The sequence below is a fragment of the Cyprinus carpio genome, chromosome B1, assembly GCF_018340385.1.
Source record: "Cyprinus carpio isolate SPL01 chromosome B1, ASM1834038v1, whole genome shotgun sequence".
Taxonomy (NCBI): Eukaryota; Metazoa; Chordata; class Actinopteri; order Cypriniformes; family Cyprinidae; genus Cyprinus; species Cyprinus carpio.
The window spans coordinates 2,032,188-2,058,529 of record NC_056597.1 but is presented as its reverse complement, the minus strand read 5'-3'; the positions used below and the strand labels follow the sequence as shown (position 1 = coordinate 2,058,529).

The following is a 26,342-nucleotide window of genomic DNA, read 5'->3' as shown; positions in this document are numbered from 1 at the left end:
TTCTTCTGTAACATAAAAAAATATATTTGAGAAATGTAAGCAAAAAGTATTGGTGACCACTGACTTCCAAAAACAAACAAACAAAATATTGGGACATTTCTCAAAAGAAAGTCACATAGATTCAGAACGAGGTGAGGGTGAATAAACAATGACATCATTTTCATTTACATTAACATTTGTGAATTTCTATTATATTATGTATTCTTATTTTGACGATGAGAAGTTCTTTTTCTGTTCTGGCTGTTTCGATCATCTGTGCTCGAGTGTGCGTTGCATTCTGTTCTTTTTGTTGTTGTGTGAGAATGACCATATTTTAATGTTTCTATATTTCTTAATGTTTCTATCACTTAAGAACTGTCAAAACACATATAAGAAGAATAAAATCATTAAACATATTTTAGAGGGGTTGCTTGCATGTGTGGGATATTTACCAGCTGCATTATGGGAATTGTAGTCATCTTTAGTGACGTTTGCCGTGACGCCTGAATGTTGTGTCTGCGGGGAAGATGGCGGACTCAATAGCGGCTGGTCTTGTGGACGAAAACGATACTGAAAATGAGGATAAGGAGAGGGAGAAACGACTCTTCAGTGGCGTCAAAAAGACGGAGAAACAAGCCGCTGCGTCCGACCTTACGGAAACTCTGGGATTTTACGAGAGGAAGGCGCAATGCAAAGAGAGAAAGAGCAATGTGTCAGGTAAGAGTGACAGACAGCGGCTCTGTGCGCTGCAAACACTGTTTTAAACCTAGTGAGCTGTCTAGACAACACGTATGGGCAGACATAAACAGATAGTATTCTGGAGCGTTCTAACGTTTATATCAAACACTGCTTTCCAAGACCATCATAACGTGTGTGTTATGATGCCCATACGTGCTGTCTAGACAGCTGGTTAGGTGGGCAGCTCACTACCATGCTCGTTTAAATACAGACAGACACATAGAGCTCAATGCATCAGTACTGTCTGAAGCATCATCAGTCTCTACAGCTTATTCATCTTTATCAAGATCAGATAGTTCAGCATCTCTCGGGTTACTTAAGGTACCATAAATACCAGTGTGGCTCATGTGACACATTCAGCCTCCTGTATAATGAGACTATCTTTAGAAGCGTCAAGATGTAAATAAAGACCAGAGCTACATCAACTTGTTTCCTGAAGTCATCACCATCATTATAAGTTTGCAGTCGCGTTTATTCAACAAATGAAAGAATATTGTGTATTATATTAATTTAATAAAATTGCTAGTATTATAAGTGAGAATAAAGCTGGTGTGTCAGATCTGTTTACACGAAGCTGCTTAGGAACTGTAACTCTTAATTATTAACATTGCAATGCAATGATTACAGATCATGTTTAACATGCATATTTAGAGATATCATATTCATTTATGAATGTGCATGAATCACTGGTATGTTAATGGGTTATTAATGCAGTTTAGTATAAAGCATGGTTCCTGCAGGGAAAAAAATGTGGGTTACTCTTTATATTAGGTGTCTTTTACTGCTATGTACTTATGTCATACACATAAATAAAATAAAATAAAATATATTAGGTGCAATGTACATATTGTGAAATAAAATAAAATAAAATAAAATAAAAATTAAATAAAATAAAATAAAATATATTAGGTGCAATGTACATATTGTGTTAATGTTGTATTGCAGAACACTGTTGCTGCTATTTAGGTAGCAAACAATAAAGGTCAGGGACAGGTTTTATGATATAGTTGAGTTGGGTCAAAAGAGTAATTATAGATATAATTAAACTGGGGTTTGCAAACCGCTGGGATTCATGAGGGAACTGCAGGCTAGGGTGTTGTAAATAAATGAAAAGCTGATAATTATATAATTTTAATATTAACTTAAAATCTTCAAGTTAATAAAAATACTTTCAAGTTAATATATATATATATATATATATATATATATATATATATATATATATATAATATATATATATAATAATGTGTGTGTGTGTGTGTGTGTTATTTTTATTATTATTATATAAAAAAATATTATTTTTTATATTAATATTAATTTATTATTATTTATTTATTTTTTGCCAGAAAGGGGTTTTGGCTGTCAGTTTATCCAAGCTACCTCATTTTAAATAGACATAATGTATGAAACCGAGAGCCTCTTTTCTTAGTATTTTTTTTTTTTACTTTTGCTAAGGGTTACTTGTCTCAAGCTATTAAAGGTTGTCATGAAGACATGTTCATTGGATGATACATTTAGTCACTTTGTCATACAACCCAGTTATAAGACACTTACACACACAAGAGAAGCTGTTATCTCTTTATTTCTCTCACTCTTTCTGTCCACTCTCTGTGTTTGTTTTCCCATTTAGTCTGTTCATCCTCAAGTTTATCCTTCTATAATGCTGTTAAAAATAGAAAGTAATGTGTGTGTTGGCCACAGAACTCATTCACGATGTGTGCTGTTCATCTGTCTTGCTCTTATCACAACACATTTGGCCTTAGGTCAACATAAACATGCCCTAAAAACAGTCCAGTACTTTCTGTTCTGCTTAAATAGAACATCCACTGATCTCTGCTCTGCTGTAAATCAAGTGTGTTACCAGTGTGTACATAACAGCTGTGTCAACTGTGTTCCTAGTCAAAGCTTTTACTGCTTTAATATTATAAACATAATGCAAAGACAATTTGCTCATTGGGCCTTTGTGAAAAGGTTGCTTAAATTAGTTTTTAGGTTTGTACAATGATCTAGAAAATCTAAAAATTAAAATTTGACCTTTAAATAAAGTTTTGAAAAATGTAAAATAAAGAATGATGAATTATTTAAATGAACACCCATTTTATTTTTTGTTTTGCTTTGTTTTGACCTTTCTACATTATTGCAGATTGTAAAAGAAAAGTGTCATTTAAAACACGTAATTATTTTGCTGGTAGAATACAAACATCATGAGCACTAAATAAACATATAAAAATTAAAACAGGCAAAGTTTTAAAATAGAGAACAGTTCAAAGTATTTTGCTAATTTGCTTGTTTCAATTGGCAAATGATCTAAAATTTAAAGTATCTTATATTGGAAAACTAAATTCTAAATAAGTATTTATTACAGCATTTTCACAAGAGGAGACTTCTGAAACCCACTTTAGGTTACCACTGTAACTCTCTGTATTTTATAATGGTACATGTTTATTTGCTGTATGCATATGAAAGAAATGAGCAGCAGTTAATGCTGGTACACTCGTTTATTCAACCTCTTTTTTTTCTCACACACACGGGTTTTGAGCTTCCATCCTTTACATTTCTGTGTTTACAGGATAGTGCTAAATAATGAGTAAAATGGTTTCATTGTGTTGGACTACACATTCATGTGTGTGTTTATTTGTGTGCAGATCTCTCTCTTGTAAGGTTTATTAGTGCTGAGTTGACTAGAGGATATTTTCTGGAACACAACGAGGCCAAATACACTGAGCGGAGAGAGAGGGTCTATACCTGCCTGCGTATTCCAAAAGAACTGGAGAAGGTACCAAACACAAATGCATAGTCCATAATACACACTTACATGCACTCATCTTTTCTGTACAGTATCCTTAATTACTCTGTGCATTAAACCTGATGTTTGATTTATCTGCCACCAAACAGAAATGCAAAAACAATGATACATGTATGTACTGTATGTGTGTCAGCGTTCTTAAATGGATAGTTCAGTTTGGCAAGTGGTGCTTTTTTAGTAATTTTGGAGCCTTTGAAGTAAGTTGTACCACATACCACATGCAGGACCAGGGCATGACTGATCTCTCTTTTTTTTCTCTGTAGCTGATGATGTTTGGGTTTTTCCTGTGTCTGGATGTGTTTCTGTACGTGTTCACTCTGCTGCCCCTCAGAGTGCTGCTGGCCCTGATCAGACTGCTGACACTGCCCTGCTGTGGCCTCAGGTAATACACACGCTATTCTCAGGATTTACGTGGAGGAATATTCCCAAAAGTAGTACTTTCATAATATTCTGATAATCTTAACAGGTTGAAACATCTGAGCTGTCCAACTTTTTCTTTCAGTGTTATTACATACAAACACCCACCCACACACCCTTAAGCCCAGAATGATTGTGCATATAGGTGTAGCTGCTGTTCACTGTATATTCTTCTGCCTGCAGGGCTAGTATATGCCCCTACTGCAAAAAGAGCAGGTATGCAGAAAAAACGACTGCAGCTGCTTTAAGCACACACACCCATGCTGGTATGATTGCAGCGGCTGTGTTCAAACACACATTCATACACACACACACTAGTCTTCAGTTGCCATAGCTGTCTAATTTTGCACTGTTGTGCTTTGATTTCTCCCTGGAGTACTAAAATCATCTGAGATCATTCCCAGAATTCTCCTGTTCTTCTTTCAGTGTTCAGGGTGTACTTGCATGATCGGTCACAGGATGGCAGTGTGGTTACGTTCAACAAGCGAATGCTGTGATAGGAGGAGAAACAATACTTAATGCAATAAATAATAATGCAGTATGTCATAAATAACATCTGATAATGAAACTTCAGTAAATTGCATTCAGTGCATGCATTACAATACCTAATGAATTATACATCATTTCTTGTACAAAATATAATTGGCAGAAGCCAATTATGTTTAAAGGAATGTAGATTCTATTTACAGTTAGAGTAATTAGTTGTACATACTGTTAGCACCCAAGTGTAAATACTAACACAGTGTGTATTTTGTTTAGTAGCAAGCACTTAGTAGTATAATAAGATTTTAGATTTTTTCTTAATAAGGTACTCTCATTCTCACCAAGGCTGCATTTATTTGATTAAAAAATACAGTAAAAACAGAATGCTAAATTACAAACTAATATAATTTTTGTATTTCAAAACATTAAAAAAATTTTTTTATTATTTTTTGAAATATAAAGCTGTTCTAATGCTCTAAAGATTTGGTGCTCAAGAAACATTTTTTATTATCAATAGTTCTGCCAATTTTTTTGTGGAAACCATGACAATAGAACGTTCAAAAGTACAGCATTTATTTAAAATAGGAATGTTTTATAACATTGTATTTTTATTTATTTATGTATTTATTTTTAAAGAGTTCAGGTCATTTATACAAAAATACCAGTGCATATGCTCTACCCGCCAGGCACTTCGCCATAATTAAATCAGCATTTTTGACAGCTATTTCGGTGCAAATAGCTATCTAAATCCAGTTCTTGAGCCTGTGAATGTAAAGCTTGTTATATTGTTCTTGTCAGTAATCCAATGGATTACTGCTCTTAGACTTTCTAATGGCATTTTGTGATTTCAGCATATTTATGTAAATAATTATGTGTCATACCAAAACACTCAATCATGAATTGTTTCATATTTATTACTTTATCATTTAGTAAAGCTTGTAATGGTATTGTTGTTAGAGAAAATAATTCCACTTTGTAAATATTTTAATTATATTTGAATTACTTGCATCAAATTATTATATAGTTTAGAATAAATTAAATATTTCAGTTTAAATATACAAAATATTTAAATGCTGTGTATGTGTTTGGGTACATTTACACTGCTGATCTTTTCTAGCATGATGCATGTGCCACTGAGTGTGTGACACAAGATCACTAACCCAGTGGCTGTGTGTGGAAGAAGATCTAACTAATAGAAGAACTGCTTTGTGATTATAATCAGTTACTCTTTCATTGTGTAATGTCTATGGAGCCAATTTAACCTGAAGATCTTTTTTTCTCGTTTGTGTGTGTGTTTGATCTCGTATATTTGTGATTTTCTGAATGTGTGTGTGTGTGTGTGTGTGTGTGCAGTGGATCTCGTATATTGCAGCCTGCTCAGGTGTGTGATGTTCTGAAGGGTTTCATCATGGTTCTGTGTTATTTCATGATGCATTATGTGGATTACTCCATGATGTACCACCTGATCCGGGGTCAGTCTGTCATAAAACTCTACATCATCTACAACATGCTGGAGGTACAGTATCACAACACTCACATTTGTTGCTATTATATTAACAGCTATTTGAATGAACATTCTCTGTTTCTCCTCTAGGTGGCAGATCGCTTGTTTTCATCTTTCGGTCAGGATATTCTGGATGCTTTGTACTGGACTGCCACTGAACCTAAAGAGAGAAAAAGAGCTCATATAGGAGTCATCCCACATTTCTTCATGGCTGTTCTCTACGTCTGTATCCTTCACACTTGCTTTGTTTCAAATGCCAAATAGTCAGATGTAAATAAAGATCGTTTTATATAGATTTGAATAATTAAATATTCAAACTAAGAATTTAAAGAAATAAAATGATAATTTATAATATTTTTGCATATATTAAATATAACGTGTGAGTAAAATTAATACTAAAAATGAATACACTGATAAATACAAAACTAAAGATTTTGTTACTTAAACTCTACAGCTTCAAGTTCTGCATGAAATCTATTTAACTACACTGAAACTGCGCAGTTGCATTTATTAATTGTTTTATTATTTAATTTAAATTCAAGTTTTGTGTCATATTTGATGTATTACAATCAGTCATGGGTAATATTTTTCCTTAATTAATAATCCAGTTCTACATGCCATTCTGATTATGGTCCAGGCCACCACTCTGAACGTGGCTTTCAATTCACACAACAAGTCACTACTCACCATTATGATGTCTAATAATGTGAGTACAAGCAAACTACCTTGACAGTAACATTGTTTATTTGGTTAAATTAAATTAAATACACTACAAATGATCTTAATTTCTGCATCTTAGGGTGCGTTCACACTTGTCATGTTTGGTTTGATTAAAACAAACCCTGGTGTGTTTGCTCTGTTAGTGCGGTTCCTTTAAGTGTGAACGCTGCCATCTGAACCCTGGTCCACACCAAACAAGCGGACTGAGACCACTAAAAAGATGGGTCTCGGTCCGCTTCCAAATTAACTCTGGTGCGCTTTGAATTGAATATGAATGCAACACGGACCAAATACTTCTAAACAAACCAAAAACAGGAAGTAATGACAAGATGCGATGTTATGCGACATGATTTGACGACACGGTGTAACCAAAACAAAATGAGCAGAGGGCAAAAGTGGAGCAGCGATGAGGTAAAGTGCCTTTTCTGAGCTCCTTGAGAGTTTGCAGGTGGTAAAAAAAAATTATATCATGTACACGCAAGAATGAGCACATTTAGTCCAGCAGATGGCATTAAATGTGTTTGACTTAAAACGAGAACTAATATAAGTCTCTGATGTCCCCAGAGTGTGTATGTGAAGTTTTAATTTTTATAGCTTGTTAAAATGGGCACTTTTATGGTATGAGCCAAAACGAGCCGTTTTCGTGTCTTTTCCTTTAAATGCAAATGAGTTGGTGCTCCGGGGAAGAGGGCGGAGCTTCAAGAGCTCAGGCTCCCGCAATACCGGTGCTAGCCTTTACAAATAAACACTCCACTATTAGTACACGCCTGTTACCTTTACAGAAAATGCACTTGATTTAAAAGTCAGCCATCTGATTGTACTGTGCAAAAAAAAATGCACTTTATGAATTACACAGACAGGACCATGGCGCGATAAAAAAAATAACTCATGGCGCCATCGCATGCTATTACAAACTTTATAAGCCCCACCTGTGATTATGAGCTCAACTAATTCCAGCAGTCAACTTCACATTGCTTTTTTTGTATGCAATTTTAACACCCACTTTCCTATTCACGATCATTCTGGTAGCACATGAAGGCAGCGTCAGTGAAAACAGACAGACAATGGTAGCTTTAACAACATTAGCCTTACAGAGTGCCAAGAAGCTCTTTCAGAAAGACAATTTGGAAAACTAACGAGTAATACTTGCTTCTTCTGGAGGTTTAGATGGATCACAAACAGTTTCCATGCTTAAGGAGCAACTTTTGTGTAAAACCTGCTTTATACTGACCCTCATTCACAAAGCAGTCCGGTGTAAATGATTCGTGTAGACATAAACATATTTTGGTAGAGTTGAGGGAGCATTTTCTTCAAAAACAAAATGAATCCATCTTGTCTTCAGTGGCTCAGATTTCTCAAGTAAACAAAGACAGACATTATAAAAAACACATCCAACTACATAACACCTAAAACGCTTGGGAGACATTCTCGTCAGGGCAGCAATGGCGGACTGTATACAACTCCCTGTGAACTCGCTCAGGGTGGTTCTATGTTAAAACAGCAGTGTCTGTCAACTTTCGTGGGCTGGGCCTGTAACTGATGTGACGTCACATTAGCAGCAATGCTGAAAAACAGGTCGTTGGGAGACAATGCTTATTACTTATGGGGATTAAGAAAAAAATACACACACTGTCAACACACATTAATGTCCAAACAACATGTGAAAGAATGAATGAATTTTGTATAATAGGTCCCCTTTCAATTTATTTTTAAACAAATGGTGGGGAATGCCTGAGTCTAACACACTTTTTGTTTGGGGTGTTCAGTGAATTCCGTCATGATATATACGTCATTCAAGCCGACCCCTCACTGCTAAAAAACCCCACATATCATAACATTATCTAATTTGACCAAGACCAAATGAACCAATCAACAAATCCAAACGCACCAAAACACCAAAAAAACAAAAAAACAAAACAAATAATGACTTCGTTGCTGTATATTACCTTAAATGAAGGAACACACACTTTCATGCCTGCTTTTGTGGGGTTATATTGATGTGTTGTTTTTTTCTCTATATAGTTTGTTGAGATCAAAGGAAGTGTATTCAAGAAATTTGAGAAAAACAACCTCTTCCAAATGTCCAACAGTGGTAGGTCCATATATATATATATACATACATATACATACATATTATATATATATATATATAGTTAATGAAAACATGTTTGTCTCAAATTGTCTCTGATATATATATATATATATAGTTAATGAAAACATGTTTGTCTCAAATTGTCTCTGATGAATTGTCTCACTCTTCCTTTCTGTCTTTCTCACTATAGACATTAAAGAAAGATTTACAAACTACACACTCTTACTAATCGTCTGTCTCAGAAACATGGAGCAGTTCTCCTGGAATCCAGGTATTCAGTTAACAACTGACTCATTTCCGAGTTTGTGCATATACATGACATTGATGTGTGTATTAATCATTGTTTATTGGTTATAGATCATCTATGGGTATTGTTTCCAGATGTTTGTATGGTGATCGCCTCAGAGATAGCAGTGGATGTTGTCAAACATGCCTTCATCACAAAGTTTAATGACATTACAGCAGATGTGAGTTCAAGTTATTGTTGTATTCTTCAAAAGGTAGTATTGTAGCTACAATATTTCAGTAACAAACTACCATAATATGTATTGTACCAGTACTATTAGCTTCACCAAAATGTTGAAATTTTGTAGTTTAATTTACACTACTGATCAAAAGTTTAGCATATTGATCATCAAAAAATACTAAATACTGTAATAGTGGGAAATATTATTACAGTTTAAAAGAACTGTTTTCTATTTCTATTAGTATCTAGATTTTTTTGTGTAATATTAAACAAAATTAAATAACATAAATAATAATATTTAATAATATAAAATTAAATAACAAAACCTAAAAGTTAAAAAATACACACTACTTCCTGTCTGAGCTAGACATTTTCTGTTAAGATATTGAGACAAATTTAGTTCAAATATGAACTAAATATGAACAACACTGAATGAACTAAAAATTAAATCCTTTAACTTGAATGCAGTAGTGATTGTGGACTTAGTTTAAAGGGAAGGTTTGTAAGCTAAGCTAAGAAAAACAGCTTGAGAACTATGACATGACCTATTTACTGTAAACCAAAGGGCTTCCCCATTCTGGAATGTTCTTTCTGTCTAAAAAAAACAAAAAAACAATCCCAGTCAAGAGGAAGTCTTTACAAAGAGAGACAGGTTTCCTTTGGGAGTGTGTCTGAAAATCAGCACCGCTCTCAGTGTCTTGGATAACCCTGACAGATCCACTGACCCAAATCTATCAGCACACACAGAGCCAGCAGTGGAACTCTCTTTAGCAGTGGGGATAGTTTCACACATTCTGTCCACTGCAGGGCACCTCTACTGTTGACATACTCATAAGATGAAAGATAAGTGACACTTCAAACAAAACGGTCCTTAAATATGGTTCTGAAAGAGGCAAAAGAGAGGGAAAAGATGAAAAAAAAAAAATAGGGGCAGAGCAGGCAAAATACACTGTGGATGGGGGGTAGAGAGATATGTAACGACAGAAAGAGGAGTTACTGGCAGGGATTAGAGACAGATCTGCTTAGTTTAGGCAGGAAGATTAGTGTCACAGCACTCACATGCACACATTTCTCTCTCGTATAGTATCTTTCCTAGAGGTGGACACTAGCATTTTTTTTTTTAATAATTTCTAGCAATTATATGCTTACCATATTCAATATGCCTATTAATGTTAAAGAAATTGTTTATTAAATTATTATAATTAGTTTAATTAAGAACCAGAATTTCTACCAAACTCTAATTGTCATTAAGTACACTACTGTTTAAATGTTTGAGCTCAGTTAGATTCTTTATTTTTAAAGACGTTTAGCAAGGGTGCGTAATGTAAGGTCCACGCACTTGGTCCAATGGAGGAATCGAGTGCTGGCTGAAGGTTTCTTGTGTGTTTGGTCTTTTCAGCGTGCAGAGTTATTCAATTTAAGTTAAACTCAAATCTGATTCCATTTTATTATCTTATCTGACTCCATTTTAGTATGACCTTGAATTTAGGTTGAAAGGCAAATTGGTTGTTTGTCTGTCTCTAATTATTCTTCTGACATTTGATTATTCTAGTTAACACTATACTTTATATTTGCTCTTTCATTAGGAATCTATGTCGCTCAGCGTGCCTCAAGTCGGCCGTTCTAACATTACGTGAACCCCACAATCTCAAACTCGCCAGTCTGATCATTAGCCAGAGGTTATGACTAATACTATTTGATAGGTCGCCCGTGCTTACCATTCTTTAAATAGTATTTCTGTTTAGTCCCCTACAGTTACCCATGTACAACTTAGTTAAAGCTCAAAACAATAATCAGTGGTTATGCTAGAACACTTTGTCTAGCCCCTGACAGTTATATAACTACGTACAACTTAACTAAAGCCGAGACAATAATCTGCGTTTATGCTAGTACCATGAAATATGTTAATATTTCAATAGTATTTTTATCTAGCCACAATAGTTAAAATAACTACATACAACTTGAATAAAACTCAAACAATAATCAGCGGTTATGCTAGTACTATGAATTATGTTAATATTTCAATAGTATTTTTATCTAGCCCCAATAGTTAATATAACTACGTACAACTTAATTAAAGCTGAGACAATAACCACCGGTTATGACCAGTACTATATCTAGCCACCCCCCCCCCCCCCCCCATAGTTAATGCAACTGAGTACAACTTAGCTAAATTCAAGCAGTTAGTCAGAAATCTAGAATCTCACCTGATGTGCCCCATGCTCCATCTAATCTGAGATCTAGTATGCACTTAACCCTGGACGCAGATTTGCGGAAACATATGCCTTCACTTAATCTACTTGAGAAAATAATTTCAGAGTAACTCAGGTCCTAGACCCCGGTTTACAACTCAGTGGGAACAGAAGGTAATTTACATTGAAAATCCTGAAAGAGGGCACTCTCATTACAGTAAGCAAAATATCTCTTAACTCTTAGGATCTTTATTATCTTTTAGTCTACTTTTGTAAGATTGAGACCATTGTACCAGTCGCCCTGAGACAATTAAAATGACACCAAACATGACTGTAAATATCACTTGCATTCATGTAGAACATTATATTCTGCTATTGACAGTTCTGAGTGAGCTGGGTGAAGGGAAGGATGGGTGAGGGGAAGGAAGGGGATGAGGAGGAACCAGTGCATATGTGAGAGGCATTTTCCTGCATTTTCTCTCAGTGAGATGTGGGAACAGATGTCTGTATGTTAATGCACTGTGTGTCTATTGTATGTCTCAGAAAATCAAAGTGTCTGAGGTTCTGTAATTCTTACAATGAAATTGATCAATAGTGACTTTTGTAATTTAACAAAAGAATTCTATTTGAAATAAACACAGTTTAGGAAGATGCTGCATGACATTTTTGCTGGTGATGATGAGTAAAAAAGGTCTTTGTGTTTAAGCTGTTCCACAGCTAGGGCTGATGGCTGCAGCCTCAACAGTATGTCATCTAGGCCTTTTTCTTATGTGGCCGCTGCAGCACTGGCTAAAAACCTGTGTCACATTTCATGCTTGGTAAACGGGTCTATTGTGCAACTTTGTGACACGTGAATGCTTGAATGTTAGATCTCCCTGGAAAACCACAGCTCTGTGAGAACTGGGTGTGATAATGGGAGAGATATTCAGATGAAATATCTATCATGATGGATGCATCAAGCATGGGCTGGGGAGCCCTTTGCGATGCTGTCAAGGGCAGGAGGATAGACCTCGAGGAGTGGAGAATACATTTTTAGAAGTGGATCTGATATGGAATATCATTTTTTTTTTTAGCATCAACAGAGAACACTCATGTCTGCTGTTATTCTCCTTCACGCAGTCAACTCTAAAGGTCATTGCACACTGATTTGATTTTTTGCATCCGTAGCAAGCATTTTTAGAGGTGTTTTGACAACTTTGACAACCACTGAAGAAACAAAAGCCAAAATGGTATGCTGGTTTCAATGCCTTGTGTGCACCTTTCCGATGCCACAGTTTGGTGTGTGTGTGTCCATACCATAGACATACTGCCAGTCTCTGTTCAGGAACAATTGGTTCATGGAAACTGGTGGTCTTCTTTTAAATATGTGGCTCTAGTATTGCTACCAAGGCATCAAAATTGCTTGGGATAATCCCACAGCTCCTTGATGAGGTGGAACTCTCCTTCCTCTCTACATGATCTCCGTATTAGATGGACCCAATATTTCCTCTTTCTTTTTTTAATTGGACCAAAGAAACAAAATCTCTTCTGTTACATATGTGGCTCTAGTATTGCTACCAAAGCATCAAAATCCTGGAGTAAACTTTGAATCGCTCGGGATAATGCCACAGCTCCTTGATGAGGTGGAACTCTCCTTCCTCTCTATGCAATCTCAACATTAGATGGACCCAATATTTCCTCTTTCTTTTTTTCTTTTTAAGAAAAGAGAGGACAAAAGAAATCATTTGCACTGCTTGAAGGCTGCATTTTGTATTGTTTTGCGAATTTTTTCGTGACTGATTAATTAATATGCATCGGACTCAGTGTGTAAGGTTTCTATGCGTGACAAATTTTTAGGATGATGCATATGAAAAAAAAAGCATACAAATTTTTTTGACTCAGTGTGCATAGACCTTAAGTATGAATTCCCACCAGTGAAATTCTTACATCAAGTAGTGTGCAAGATCAGGGAGAAGAAGGAATCTATTCTTTTGGGCTGTTTCACTGAGAGATCTTCTATCACAAGCGGGGGGCTCAATCTGGCACTCTTACACAGAGTTGTCGAATTTGCATTTTTGGCAATTCAGTAGAGCACACCAGTATCAGATGCACTTCTGCAATGCATGTTGAGTACATGTTGAGTACCCCTTCTATGAGGTGCTTCTATGCCCATAAATGGAGAGTCTTCAAGAGCTTGCGTGAAGCAGACCCTGTGAATGGTCCATTATCAGTTATTCTGTCTTTTCTACAAGAGCAGGTAGATGGTGGCCATGCTTCTATGCTTAAAATGTGTGTAACCACTATAGCTATAACTTTTCATGATGAAATTGATAATCGTCCGATAAGAATGTTTTGGTGATCAAATTCTTGAAAAGTGCAAGAAGCTGAATCCTGCCTACCGTTCCATGGTACCAACTTGGGATCTAGCTCTGGTCCTGAAAGATCTAACAGGCCCTCCATTCGAGTCACTTCAGTCTGCTACCTTAAACACGCTCTCCCTTAAGAAAGTTCTCTTACTTGCCCTCGCATCAGGTATAAGTGAGTTGGGGACATGCACCCTTTATCAGTTCATGAATCCTGCATACAGTTTGGCCCAGGTGACTGCAGAGGTAAATAAAGGTGCTCTTAATGCTATTCAGAGCCCAGGTTATAACTTTGTTTGTTCTCACTCCAAAAGAGCCAGCCACAGGAGATACTATTTTTGCAGTTACTATGTACTGTATGCGCATTGCGTGTTTATTTTGAGCACTCTAGGCCCTTTAGAGCAGCTTTTTGTGTGCTTTGGCAACCACACTAAAGGCCAGCCTGTTTTAAAGCTGAGACTGTCTCACTGGATTGTTGATGTGATAGCTCCCATCTTACAGCTCTCAAAGCTCTAAATATCCTTTAGGGGTTTGAGCCCTCTCCACACAAGGTATGGCTTTCTCTTGGGCATGGGCAAGTGGACTGTCTGTTTGCTGAATACTTTTGCCAGATTTTACAATCTGGGTGTTTCTTTGCTATCATCTCAAGTACTGTCAGTATAGGAGAGCTAGTTTTTTATGGCAGAGGTTATGTCTAAAGCTGTTCTGTCACACATTTACTTTGTTCTTAGAGCCTGTTTACATCTGGTCACTTAAGATAGCTATCCGATTGTGAAAAGACCAGGTGTAAATGCCTTCCGGTGTGAATGCATCTATTTTTTTTAAACATATTTTTGCTACTAAAGTTTAATTCAGAGACTATTAAAAGTGAAGAGACAGGGAGGTATTGTGAATCTGTTTGTCCTACAACAGCCAATGGCCAATACAACAACGTGGTTATGCAAAGCTGCCCGACCTCTCTGACATTAATTAACTTTGTCAGTCTGTCAGTTAGTCAGGTGTCAGTTAGTCAGGTGTTAGATAGTGAAGAAAAGATTATTTATTATAAGATAAGTGTTTTCTGCACCACCATGTGAGTTTACAGTCTGAATTGAATATCATGAGCTAAAAGGGCCAGGACTACAAACATACAGCGCAATCTGAGTAGTCTGTTACATGAATGACTCTTATGAACTGGCTCTTTAAAGGGGTCATATAATGCGATTTCAATTTTTCCTTTCTCTTTGGAGTGTTACAAGCTCTTGGTGCATAAAGAAGATCTGTAAAGTTGCAAAGACTAAAGTCTCAAATCAAAAAGATATTCTTTATAATAATTAACAGTCAACCACACCCAACAAAAACGGCTCATTCTAACACGCCCCCACATCTCTACATCACTATGTGGGAAGATTTGCATAACGCCGCCCAAATGCTCACGCAGCGAAAGAAGGCATAACTTTATTCTCTCTGTTGGCCCAGCTGCCATGTTGTGGAGTCGCTGTGTGTTTCGTTTAAGTGAAACTTTGTTTGGCCTTCCAAAAGAGGAAGTAACTAGAAATCAGTGGTTCAAGTTTATTTCAACACTGTTCCAGAACAGTCTAAACCAAATATTCCGATGTGTGCTGCACATTTTATGAAGTATGAGGACTGTTTCCTGAACCTGTAGCCTGCAATGTTTCTGAGGCACAACAGCTGTTTCTATAAATGATGATTCAAATGTGAGTTTTGAGCAGTAGAGAAGGCTTGTTGTTTCTCAGATCACAAATGCACACATGGTTTTATGTTTACGCAGTGCGATACGTAACGCGTAAAAACACAGTACAAGTCATTATAATCAGTAATTATGTCCCCACTGGATGCAACAAATGCCTTGTTTGTAATGGGTTTTATTTGTTTCGTCTCGTCTAGTGATGTCCAGATTGCGAACGAATCTTTCTATTTAACCGGATCTTCTTAGTGAACCGAACCAGTTCACCAAATCTATCTGAATTGTTTGAAACGGTTCGCGTCTCCAGTACGCACTAATCCACAAATAAGTTATTCGGTTTATAAACGTGCCTTACACTCCCTCTGATGCAAAATAAACCAATATCTCGAGTTATTCAGTTACTCCTAGCTGTACATTGACTGAACTGCTAAAAGAGAACCGATGATGGGATGTGCACGAGCAGAGCAGCTGGACTGAGTCTCATGCTGCTGGCCTGTGAGACGGCATAGTATATGTTAAGGGGCGTAACATTTCCGTCAAACGCTTGAGGCATTCGGCCAATCACAACGCACTGAATAGCTGGCCAATCAGAGCACACCTTGCTTTTCAGACCAATAAGCTTTGTAAAAATCAATGCGTTTCAGAAGGCGGGGCACAGAGAAACTATAATGTACATTATATGGAAAATAATGTGTTTTTTGAACCTTAAACCGCATAAAAATATTGCATTACACCAAATACACACAAAAACATATTTTTAGCAGCATCATATGACCCCTTTAATGAATTATTCGAAAAGACTCTTGAGTTTTTTTGATGGACTCATTCTAATGAATCTTTCACTGAATCTTTTAGTTAACTAATTTAATATTTGACTCTTGAATTACTGAACTGCAAGTCATTATTACTTTTAACTATGTGTGTGTGCAGGTCTATAGTGAATACAGAGCGAGCTTGGCATTTGATCTGGTCAGCAGCAGACAGAAGAACGTAAGTGCATGTTCATTTTAGCATATCAGAAATCCTTTTGAAGCAAGAATCAATAATAAAACAATAATCGTCTGAACATTTATGTCAAAATGTCAAATTATGTATCAAAATGATTTCAACAAATGGCTTGTCTATTGTTCATGGTTCTAATTACATTGACTTAATTTGAAGAGCCTTTTGTCCAGCTTTATTAATAAGATGCTGATATTTGTGTGTGTTTTCCAGGCATACACAGACTACAGTGACAGTGTGTCTAGGCGGATGGGCTTCATTCCTCTTCCTCTTGCTCTACTGGTAACCTCCCTCCTTAATTTTATAATAATCACAATACTTAATCTGTCATACAGAACAAAGTAAAAGCAGAAACAGAAATCCATTGTTTGGAATAATTAGCAATTTGTCATTTTGCTCTTGTTAACATGCATTACTGTTCTGTTTAACACATAAAGTGACTGCTAGACTGACAGCTGACATTTATTTACACTAGCTAAAAGCCATTTACCATGAAGGAACTGTGATGTGTAGTAACGTGGTATAACAGTTATACTCATGTAGTATGTGATTGACAGTTGATCCGGGTGGTGACCAGCTCGGTGAAGATCCAGGGCTCTCTGTCCATTGTTTGTGTTGTGCTCTTCTACCTGGGGTATGAGTTCACATTTTTTAATAAACTTTAGTATAGGGACCATTTTCAAACTTTTAACCAGTTGCTTATTAGCATGCCTATAATTAATTGGCTGTTTAAAAAAAATAAAAAAAGTGACATGACATACAGCCAAGTATGGTGACCCAAACTCAGAATTCGTGCTTTACTGGTACTTATAAAGCACATATTCTGCATGACCATATTCCACATCCCTAATTCTACCCAATACCTAACAACTACTTTACCAACTATTAAAAACCAGCAAATTATGAGTATGAGGCAAAAGTTGTAGTTAATGGTTTGTTAATGGCGAGAATTAGACCTTAAAATAAAGTATGACCAACTTTTTTATTTTCAAAAGTTTGGCATTGCTGTGATTTTTCTTTAAAAAATGTATACTTTACTCAGCAGGGCTAGATTTAAATAAATAAAAATGACAGTAAAGACATTTATAATGTTGGAAATGATTTCTGTTTCAAATAAATAAATAAATAAATAAAGTCCTTCAAACTTTTTTTCATCAAAAGAAACTATTTCCACGCTTCATTAAGCAGCACAACCATTTCCAACTGGAATATTAATGCTAAATGTTTTTTTTTTTGTTCGGTTTTTTGTTTTTTGAGAGTACTAAAGTAATGGCTGCTGAAAATTCAGCTTTGGCATGACAGGAATAAATTCCATTTTAGAATAAATCAAAATAGAAAACAGTTAATATTTTGAAATATAACTGTTTCAATATAGCTTTGTTGAACATAAGAATCCTTTTTCAAAAAATTTGACCAGTGGTGTATATGGTCTGAATGTTGTGCTGAGCCTGAGTGTTTGTGTGTGTTTATTCAGTATGATCACCCTAAAGGTGCTGAACAGTATTGTGTTGTTGGGGAAATCCTGTATGTATGTGAAAGAGGCAAATATGGAGGAGAAGCTGTTTCAAAATCCCCCCTCTGCAGCTCCCAGCAGAGGGTCCAGCAGAACCCACCGTACCAAACATACACGTGAACCACCAGGTAACACACATGCACATCTTCTGACCCACATAATAGAGAGAGGCCTGGTAATAGACAGAAAATAGTTTGCAGAGTCAAGGTTTTGTTCTCACTAACCCATTGTGTCCATACCCCTCTAAAGGTGAGCCAGCGGAGGAGGGCATGTCTGCATCAGTCACCACTCAACCCACCCAAAGGGATGAATGCCCCGCCCCTCAGATCCCCACCAGCGAATCAGATCAGTTTCTCACCACGCCAGATGAATCAGAAGAGAAAAGCCTTATTCAGGACGATACCGAACTTAAACACGGAGCGCCCAAAAAAGACTTGCTGGAGATTGACCGCTTTACTATCTGCGGTAACCGTATCGACTGACATTAGCGCGCACCTTCAAGTTTAAGAGTGATGTCAGGTATGCACTGAAATGCCCGCCTTCTCTGCCAGCTTGATTTGTTTGACATTTGAACCTGAGTTCGTTGGAATGGGACAGCGAGAAACTGCAGGATATTTATTAATAAGCGATGCACCTAATTTATTTAAGACTTAAACACACTTATACACAGAGAATCACACCAACGCACACCGTTTTAACCAATTGGAATCCACCCAGTGACGTTTCCACGAAGATCTTGGTCTGGGATTGATTGTTTTCCTAAATTACATACTCGGAAGATTCCATACATTTGATGGTCACTGTACTTACCTTTCAAAGGGGGCATCCAAAATTCTTAGATTCCATACATTACTTATTGTTTTCCTAAATTACATACTCGGAAGATTCCATGCATTTGTGGAAGAATAGTAATTCTTAGTTGTTGTTTTTTTCTTCCCTTCCCCTCAAAAGACTTTTAGTTTGAAATATTACTATGTTCATTGTCAGTCAGTACTGAAATGCAATAACAGATGTGTTCCGCAGATTGTATCTTTGAGTGAAAGCAGACAACAGGCTAAAATACCGTATCACTATTTTATTTATATTTTTAAGAGAGTAAAAATGCAGGGTTTCCAGTGACAAAAAATAATGTTTTTTGCATCATTTTAGATAATGACCTTTTAAAAGCCCATTGTGATACTGTGATGAAACACATGCTTGTGATATGTGGATTGATTGAATTGCTTTATAAGTCGGCATCTTAATGAAAGGATCATAGATTTTTACAAGAAAAATCAGAAAACTGAAGTACAGTATCAAAACGTGATTTGCCAGATTTTCCCTTTGAGGATGGAAAGACTGTTTTTTTTCCCTGCAAGCTCTTATTGTGCATATGCTATTCCCCCTAGCATATGAGATGAACAATCGTACATTGGTGCTGATGTTGGGAGCAGATGCTAAATAGTCAATTACCAACATTCCAAAAGTCAGAATCTTGACCAAAGCAAAGTTGAATATACAACATTTTGCTCATATCTTGGGTGTATTTAAAAAAAGGCATGTTGACCCCAAATAAACAGTTTTTACAAGTCAATAAGCATCAGAATCCAGTAATGTAAGCTAATAACAACGAGCTTCATAATAACCAACTTATCAGTTAACAGTGACTTTTGTGAAAGCCCATGATTAGTAATAATGCCTCATGAAAGTGCTTTTAGAACTTATTGGAGTGCTTTTTCATCATAGACAATAATGTTTTATACATTTGCTTAACATAGACCACACTGTCTTAAAAATATTTTTTTTTTTGTGATCCACTAATGTTTCTTAGTAATACGGGAGGATAGAATTTAAGTTTCTTTTTCTCAGTAATGGCAAAATGTTTTGTATTTTTGTTTATTTTTTTATTTTTATTTTGTATTTTATTTTTTTTCATTTTGACTGATTTTGGAATTTGTATGTCTTGTATTACAAATGTGTGGCTGTAATTGCTTTGCTTTGTGATATCATTAAGGTGGCATTCAATCTGAGAATTTACACTCAAGTCAGCATGTCGAAATTCGGCATATTGTGCAAGGTGCTCAGTTTTTCAAAAACAAAAGGTTGATTTAATTTTATGGTTTAGAAATTTATTAAGTGAAAATATCAACTATGCCAAGGAATTGTTTACCCTCAGTTACCACACTAATGCAAACTCTGAATCACACTTTTCAAAACCTCTTCAGAAGCATTCACTAGACTTAAACTGCCAAAATGATATCAAAGAGCATTTCTTATTGTTTTTGCATTTGAAAAACTGATATTAGAAATACTTCTGCTTATTTTTGAAAGAAAGAGACCATTATAAGCAAATGTTTGGCTTTGTTGTGGTTTTAAATGTAACTGCCTGTGCATTCCCGTAGGTTCAGTCACCTTTGGACTATTGAAATAAGGCTAAAGCTTGACTGCACTGGATATGGACTGGATATGATTTTGCTGGACAGAACCTTTCTAATTCATACTTAAATCCATTAATTAAAAAAAAAAAAAAAAAAAAAAAAACCAACCATTCAAGTTATTTCCATACTGCTGGACTTCACTGCTGTTTTTCTTTTTTTTTCTCACTGGTCAATATCAGTTTGTTGTTTTTTCTTTGTTTTTTGTACCCAGATCGGCTTCAGCATCCAAGGTTCTTACAAACTTTTTCCCCGTAGAAACTAAAGAGGAATGATGGTCAAATCTCTTGTATGGGATGTTTCAGAGACAGAATTGGGGTGAGGATTCAGGGTGTTGTGTTAATTAAAGTTTTGTTGTTTTGTAAATTTGTTGTTATTTGTTTAGAGTGGATCCCTAATATACATTTTTCCTTTATTGTTTCATAAGACACCAGATGTTAATTTTTATAATGTTCCATTGCTCACCTCCCTAAAATTATGAAAACATATGATTTACTACAATATTATATAATATATATATATATATATATATATATATATATATATATATATATATATATATATATATATATATATAATATATATATATATATATACATATATATATATACATATATATATATATATATATATATATATATATATATATACAGTATATATTTTTTACAGTTTTACAGTTTTGATTACATATATTTTTTTTTTTTTTTTTTTTCATATACATTTGTCATATACATATAATAAAAAAAAAAAATAACATAAATATTAAGATACATATAAACTTGTGTAATATTCGCATCATACTGTATATGTCAAATCAACCGAATTTCAAAAACTTCAAATAGTTCAACTTCAAAACTCAAATTTTTGATTTTGTCAATATTTTTTCTGAATAAAAACAAACATGTATCCACTATTTTGTAGAGAGGAAAAGATTGCAGAATCATTATGTTATTTTTGCACAGAGATGGGAAGGTCTATTAGTTAAATCAGTTGACTTTAGTAATCTTTGTTGCATTACTGTATGTGCCAATGTTGACCATTCAAAAATGGGACAAAGCACTTTTCAAGGTGTTTTTTTTTTTTTTTGAAGTTTGCATGCCTGTAACTCCAGAAATGTATATATGTGTGTGTGCGCGCGCGCGTGTACGGAGATATCATCAGGAAACATGGTGTTAGCTTTCACTGTTATGCTGATGTTACTCAGCTCTATATTTCTTCACGGTCCGGCGAAACATACCAATTTGAAAAACTAACAGAATGCATAGTCAATATAAAAAACTGGATGACAAGTAAGTTCTTACTGCTAAATTCTGAAAAAAAACAGAGGTGTTAATTATAGGACCTAAAAACTCTGCATGTAATAACCTAGAACACTGTCTAAGACTTGATGGCTGCTCTGTCAATTTTTCGTCATCAGTTAGGAACCTAGGTGTGCTATTTAATAACAATCTTTACTTCGAAAGCCACGTTTCTAGCATTTGTAAAACTGCATTTTTCCATCTCAAAAATATATCTAAATTACGACCTATGCTCTCAATGGCAAATACAGAAATGTTTATCCATGCGTTTATGACCTCAGGGTTAGATTATTGTAATGCTTTATTGGGTGGTTGTTCTGCACGCTTAAAAAAACAAACTCCAGCTGGTCCACAGTGCAGCAGCTAGAGTTCTTACTAGAACCAAGAAGTATGACCATATTAGCCCAGTTCTGTCATCACTGCACTGGCTTCCTATTAAACATCATATAGAATTTAAAATCCTGCTTATTACTTCTAAAACCCTGAATGGTTTAGCACCTCAGTATTTGAATGAGCTCTTGTTAGATTACAGTCCTACACGTCCGCTGCGTTCTCAAAGCTCTGGCAATTTGATAATACAGAATATCAAAATCAACTGCGGGCGGCAGATCCTTTTCCTATTTAGCACCCAAACTCTGGAATAACCTACCTAACATTGTTTGGGAGGCAGAAGACCCATCTCTTTAACCTGGTTTACACATAACACACTAACACATTTCTAATATTCAAATCCGTTAAAGGATTTTTAGGCTGGGAACCCTTCCCATTACACCCGATGTACTTGCTACATCGTTAGAAGAATGGCATCTACGCTAATATTAGTCTGTTTCTCTCTTATTCCGAGGTCACCGTAACCACCAGATCCAGTCTGTATCCAGATCAGATGGTCACTGCAGTCACCCGGATCCAGTACGTATCCAGACCAGATGGTGGATCAGCACCTAGAGAAGACCTCTAAGTCAGCGGAGACCAGGACAACTAGATGAGCCCCAGATTCCCTTTAAAGATCTTGTCTCAGACGGCCACTGGTACAAGACCACAGGAACCAGTTGAGTCCTCCGCACAATGTGACTTTGCTGCAGCCTAGAAATTGCCCCCCTGACTGAGACTTGTTTTTCTCCCAGGGTTTTTTCTCCATTCTGTCAATCCGATGGATTTTTGGTTCCTTGCCGCTGTCGCCTCTGACTTGCTTAGTCGGGGACATTTCGTTTCCAGTGATATCATTGACTTGATTGCACAGATACTATTTAAACTGAGCTGGATGATGAATGATGAATTCAATCTGTATTGTTAAAAGCGCTATATAAATAAAGGTGACTTGACTTGGCTTGACACACACACCAAAACTAATATCTCTGGAACTTAACCATACAGAACCTTAAAAATTAAGATGCCAAAATAAATTTGTTAAGATCCAATATCTAAAAGGGCAGGATATCTTTTACTTCTGGAGTTACAGGCATCCAAACTTTGGATAAAAAACTTGAAAAGTACTTTGTCCCATTTTTGAATGGTCACCATTGATACATAATGCCACTAACACAACACATCATGAAACATCTAACACAACTAACAATAAGATTTTCTTTTCCTTTTTTCTTTTTTCTTTTATATGGCAGGACACCTGTAAACGTCACATGCTCAGGTGATGTCCTGAAAGCATTGTTCAAACACTCGTACTTATAAAGCAAGAAGGTACAGAGACCTCATGAAGTTCTCATTTTTTGCACATATTTTTAGTAGAATGCCTGGTTGCACAGCCACTTAGACCAACAGAATGCTTTCTCAACAAAGCTTTAGTGATTCAAATGAAAAAGAAACACTGAGAACCTATTATTTACTGGTACAATTTTCACTGTATGTCTCTTTAGATTTTAAATTGAATATTCTTTTAACTGTCCTCTAAAATATAGGTTAAATTTGTGCAGATCCTAACAGTCACTAGAACCGTCCGTCACATTCTGGTTTGAGTGGTGGCGAATGCATGAGGTGATGGAGTTGTCTAGGACCAAATTAAATCCATCCTCTGTGACCCCAGGCCTAAAATAGTTGCCTAAAGATTATGTAACACTAAACTGATCTGTGCTAAAACCATAGAGATCTAAACACTAAACCGATTGAGATTTTGACTTGGAATGTGTGTAAAATTAGATCACAGAATGAATGAATACCACTATGAGACAAGTCTATTTAAAACTGGATTAGAAATCTCAAATACTTAGGCTGTACAAAATCTCTAGAAGGCTCTCTAATGCCAAGTTAGAGAAAAAACATATATATATATATATATATATATATTTACTAATTAGTTTATATTTACTATTTTTTAGCTTTCATAGCAGCATGCTTGAATGAATGCATGCTACAATGTTTCTTAAGGTATTTAAAAATTCTAAGACATTGTACTGTACAGTATATCCAGGTTTGAACTGTATTTTGACTTTTATAAAACTATAAACTATATAATTTCAAATGTATGTTATAATTACCAAAAATACATGCGACTGTAGTTGAATTTTTATCATCTCAGGGTATGATAAATAATATTAAATATTAAAATAATCTCTTTTTTTTTTTATTTTTTAGATAAGAGCTACAGTTTAAAAACAATGAACCAGCTGTGTTTACGGATAAAGACCAGAAGAATTTTCCCTGGGCATCCCCCATTTCTTCTCATCCTACATGTATGTGGGATTGGATCACACCACCCTCTGGTCGGCCATCTTTTTCTCTAATATATAGTAAACTTACTGATCACACAAAGCCTCTTTCTATTAAACATATATGGAATTGTGAATTAACAGATTTTGATTTATCAGTTGACCGGGAGAGGGTGTGGTCTAATCTAATCTTAACTTCATTTCAATGTCATCCATAGAGCATATATAACTCCTTACAAGAGTTTTAAAATGAAACTGCAGTCGACCTATAATTGCCATATCTTGAACACTGTATCATCAGGTACTATCATCCACAAGACCTAAAAACATAAAATTATAATAAAACAACGGACCCCATGTGAATTCTGTTTTATCTTTTTTACTACAACTTGATTATATGTCTAATCCATGTTTATGTCTTTTCAGTGAGGATTCTAACTCCTGTAGTTCATTAAAGAAGAGAATGTTGTTTGCTAGTTTTACAGCTGCAAAGAAGAAAATAATACAAAATTGGTTTACTCTGCACGTGTGCAAAAACATTTTGGATTCACAGCCTCCTTAAAATAGAGACTTGTAAAGGTACAGTACAACAGCATCAAAAAAAAAGACTAAACCAAATATTCATCTCAAAAAATCTCTTACAAAATTTTTGAAATTCCAAAAAAAATGACCATAAAGAGGTTTTTTTTTTTTTTTTAGATTGTAAAATTATTGATGTGTCTGTTGCTCCCCCTTCCTTGTTTGGTTTGTTTGAATGGATGTTGTTTTGTTGAAGTAAAAACAATAAAAAAGTTGATCACAAAAAAAAAAGGACCAAAAGAATTTAATTATTATTTTTCCGTTTTACTGAGCAATTAACTTCAATGTGCTCTATGATACACTTTGAAAGCTCTTTTTTCTCTCTCTCTTTCTGTTTCTCTGAGATGTGCATGTCGATTTCGGTTGTGCTGACTGACATAATACAAACTGTGGCCTCTTTCTTTCTCTGTCTGTCTTTCTCTCACTCTCTGTCCCTGTTTGTTGGTATTCATGTCCATGCACACACAGAGGCACAGAGGCTTTTCAGCTGTTCCAAATGTAGCTGTGGGACATTTCAGTGAAGAAGACCATCAGCTAGTGTCTTGGCAGTCATGGCAGAGTCCAGAGTAGCTGCTTTTCCACTCATTTGACTTTCTGACTGCATGAAAATGCATTTTTTGCAAACAACGACTGATAGTTAAACTTTCTATTGCTCTAAAGTTGTGACCAGTTATCATAAGTTATCATCATTCTTTGCCTGTTGAGTTTGATAACCACAGTAGGTCTAAGAAATTAAAATATTTTGTGAAGAACATAAAATATTTCATAAATAGAACAATGCCTTCATATTTGTCTAATTTCTATAAAAGCAGAATAAAGAATAGAATAAAAGTAGGGGGAAAAAGAATCTAATACAAAAAGGACTTGTTGGCAGCGCGCCAACATGAAGTGCCCTTCAGGCATCTCGAGTTCGAGTCCCGGCTTTCGGACCTTTCCCGATCCCACCCCCCTCTTTCTCACCCACTTTGCCTACTGTTCTAAGATGTAAAACGCCATAAATATATACGTTATATACATGTGATATGATGTTTAAAATCTAATTCATCTATGAAATTATGATCAACCAGTGCATTCATCAAGTTATGATGCTTTTACAATTAATTTAAATTTGTTCCAAATAAATAAACCAGAAAAAAAAATGCATGATAAAACATGGAAAAAGAGTTCTGACTGTGACCATACCAAATTACAAGTTGAAATCTGTTCATATAAACTAAAATCTGAGTTTTAATAAAAAAAATCAACCCTTTAGAAGAAAACAGTGTCCAAAGTTAGAAGCATACAAAACTGCTCATATTTGCAGTTAATGAAAGTATTGTCAGTTTGGAATTGTATCTGTAGCCTATTGTGTAAAATGCCGTCTTTTCGGCTTCTTTCATAGAGGAAAGGAATGACATACAGTACTTTGAAATGGCTTGACGTGATTTTCCTTTAAAGAGCTAGATTAGCA

The 26,342-nt window shown here is 35.5% G+C and overlaps 1 protein-coding gene and 1 long non-coding RNA gene across 3 annotated transcripts; both read left to right on the top strand.

Annotated features, from left to right (window-relative positions):
* The first annotated feature begins 457 nt into the window (after positions 1-457).
* Positions 458-18,671, top strand: LOC109047983 (transmembrane anterior posterior transformation protein 1 homolog). 2 transcript variants are annotated; one of them, XM_042716187.1, is made up of 14 exons: positions 458-696; positions 3,363-3,493; positions 3,787-3,905; positions 5,777-5,939; positions 6,018-6,153; positions 6,536-6,633; positions 8,670-8,739; positions 8,930-9,010; positions 9,121-9,206; positions 16,357-16,416; positions 16,642-16,710; positions 16,986-17,062; positions 17,903-18,069; positions 18,191-18,671. In XM_042716187.1, exons 1-14 carry the CDS (start codon positions 507-509, stop codon positions 18,421-18,423), a joined length of 1,680 nt encoding a protein of 559 aa, XP_042572121.1. In that variant the 5' UTR covers positions 458-506; the 3' UTR covers positions 18,424-18,671. The 2 variants fall into 2 exon arrangements, with proteins under 2 accessions (XP_042572121.1, XP_042572120.1); XM_042716186.1 differs by having other exon boundaries at positions 459-696; positions 9,097-9,206.
* Positions 18,672-18,798: 127 nt separating this feature from the next.
* On the top strand, positions 18,799-20,781 carry LOC122135833. Its single transcript, XR_006153687.1, has 2 exons — positions 18,799-19,934; positions 20,023-20,781. It is a non-coding gene; the product is annotated as an uncharacterized LOC122135833 (long non-coding RNA).
* The last annotated feature ends 5,561 nt before the right edge of the window (positions 20,782-26,342 follow it).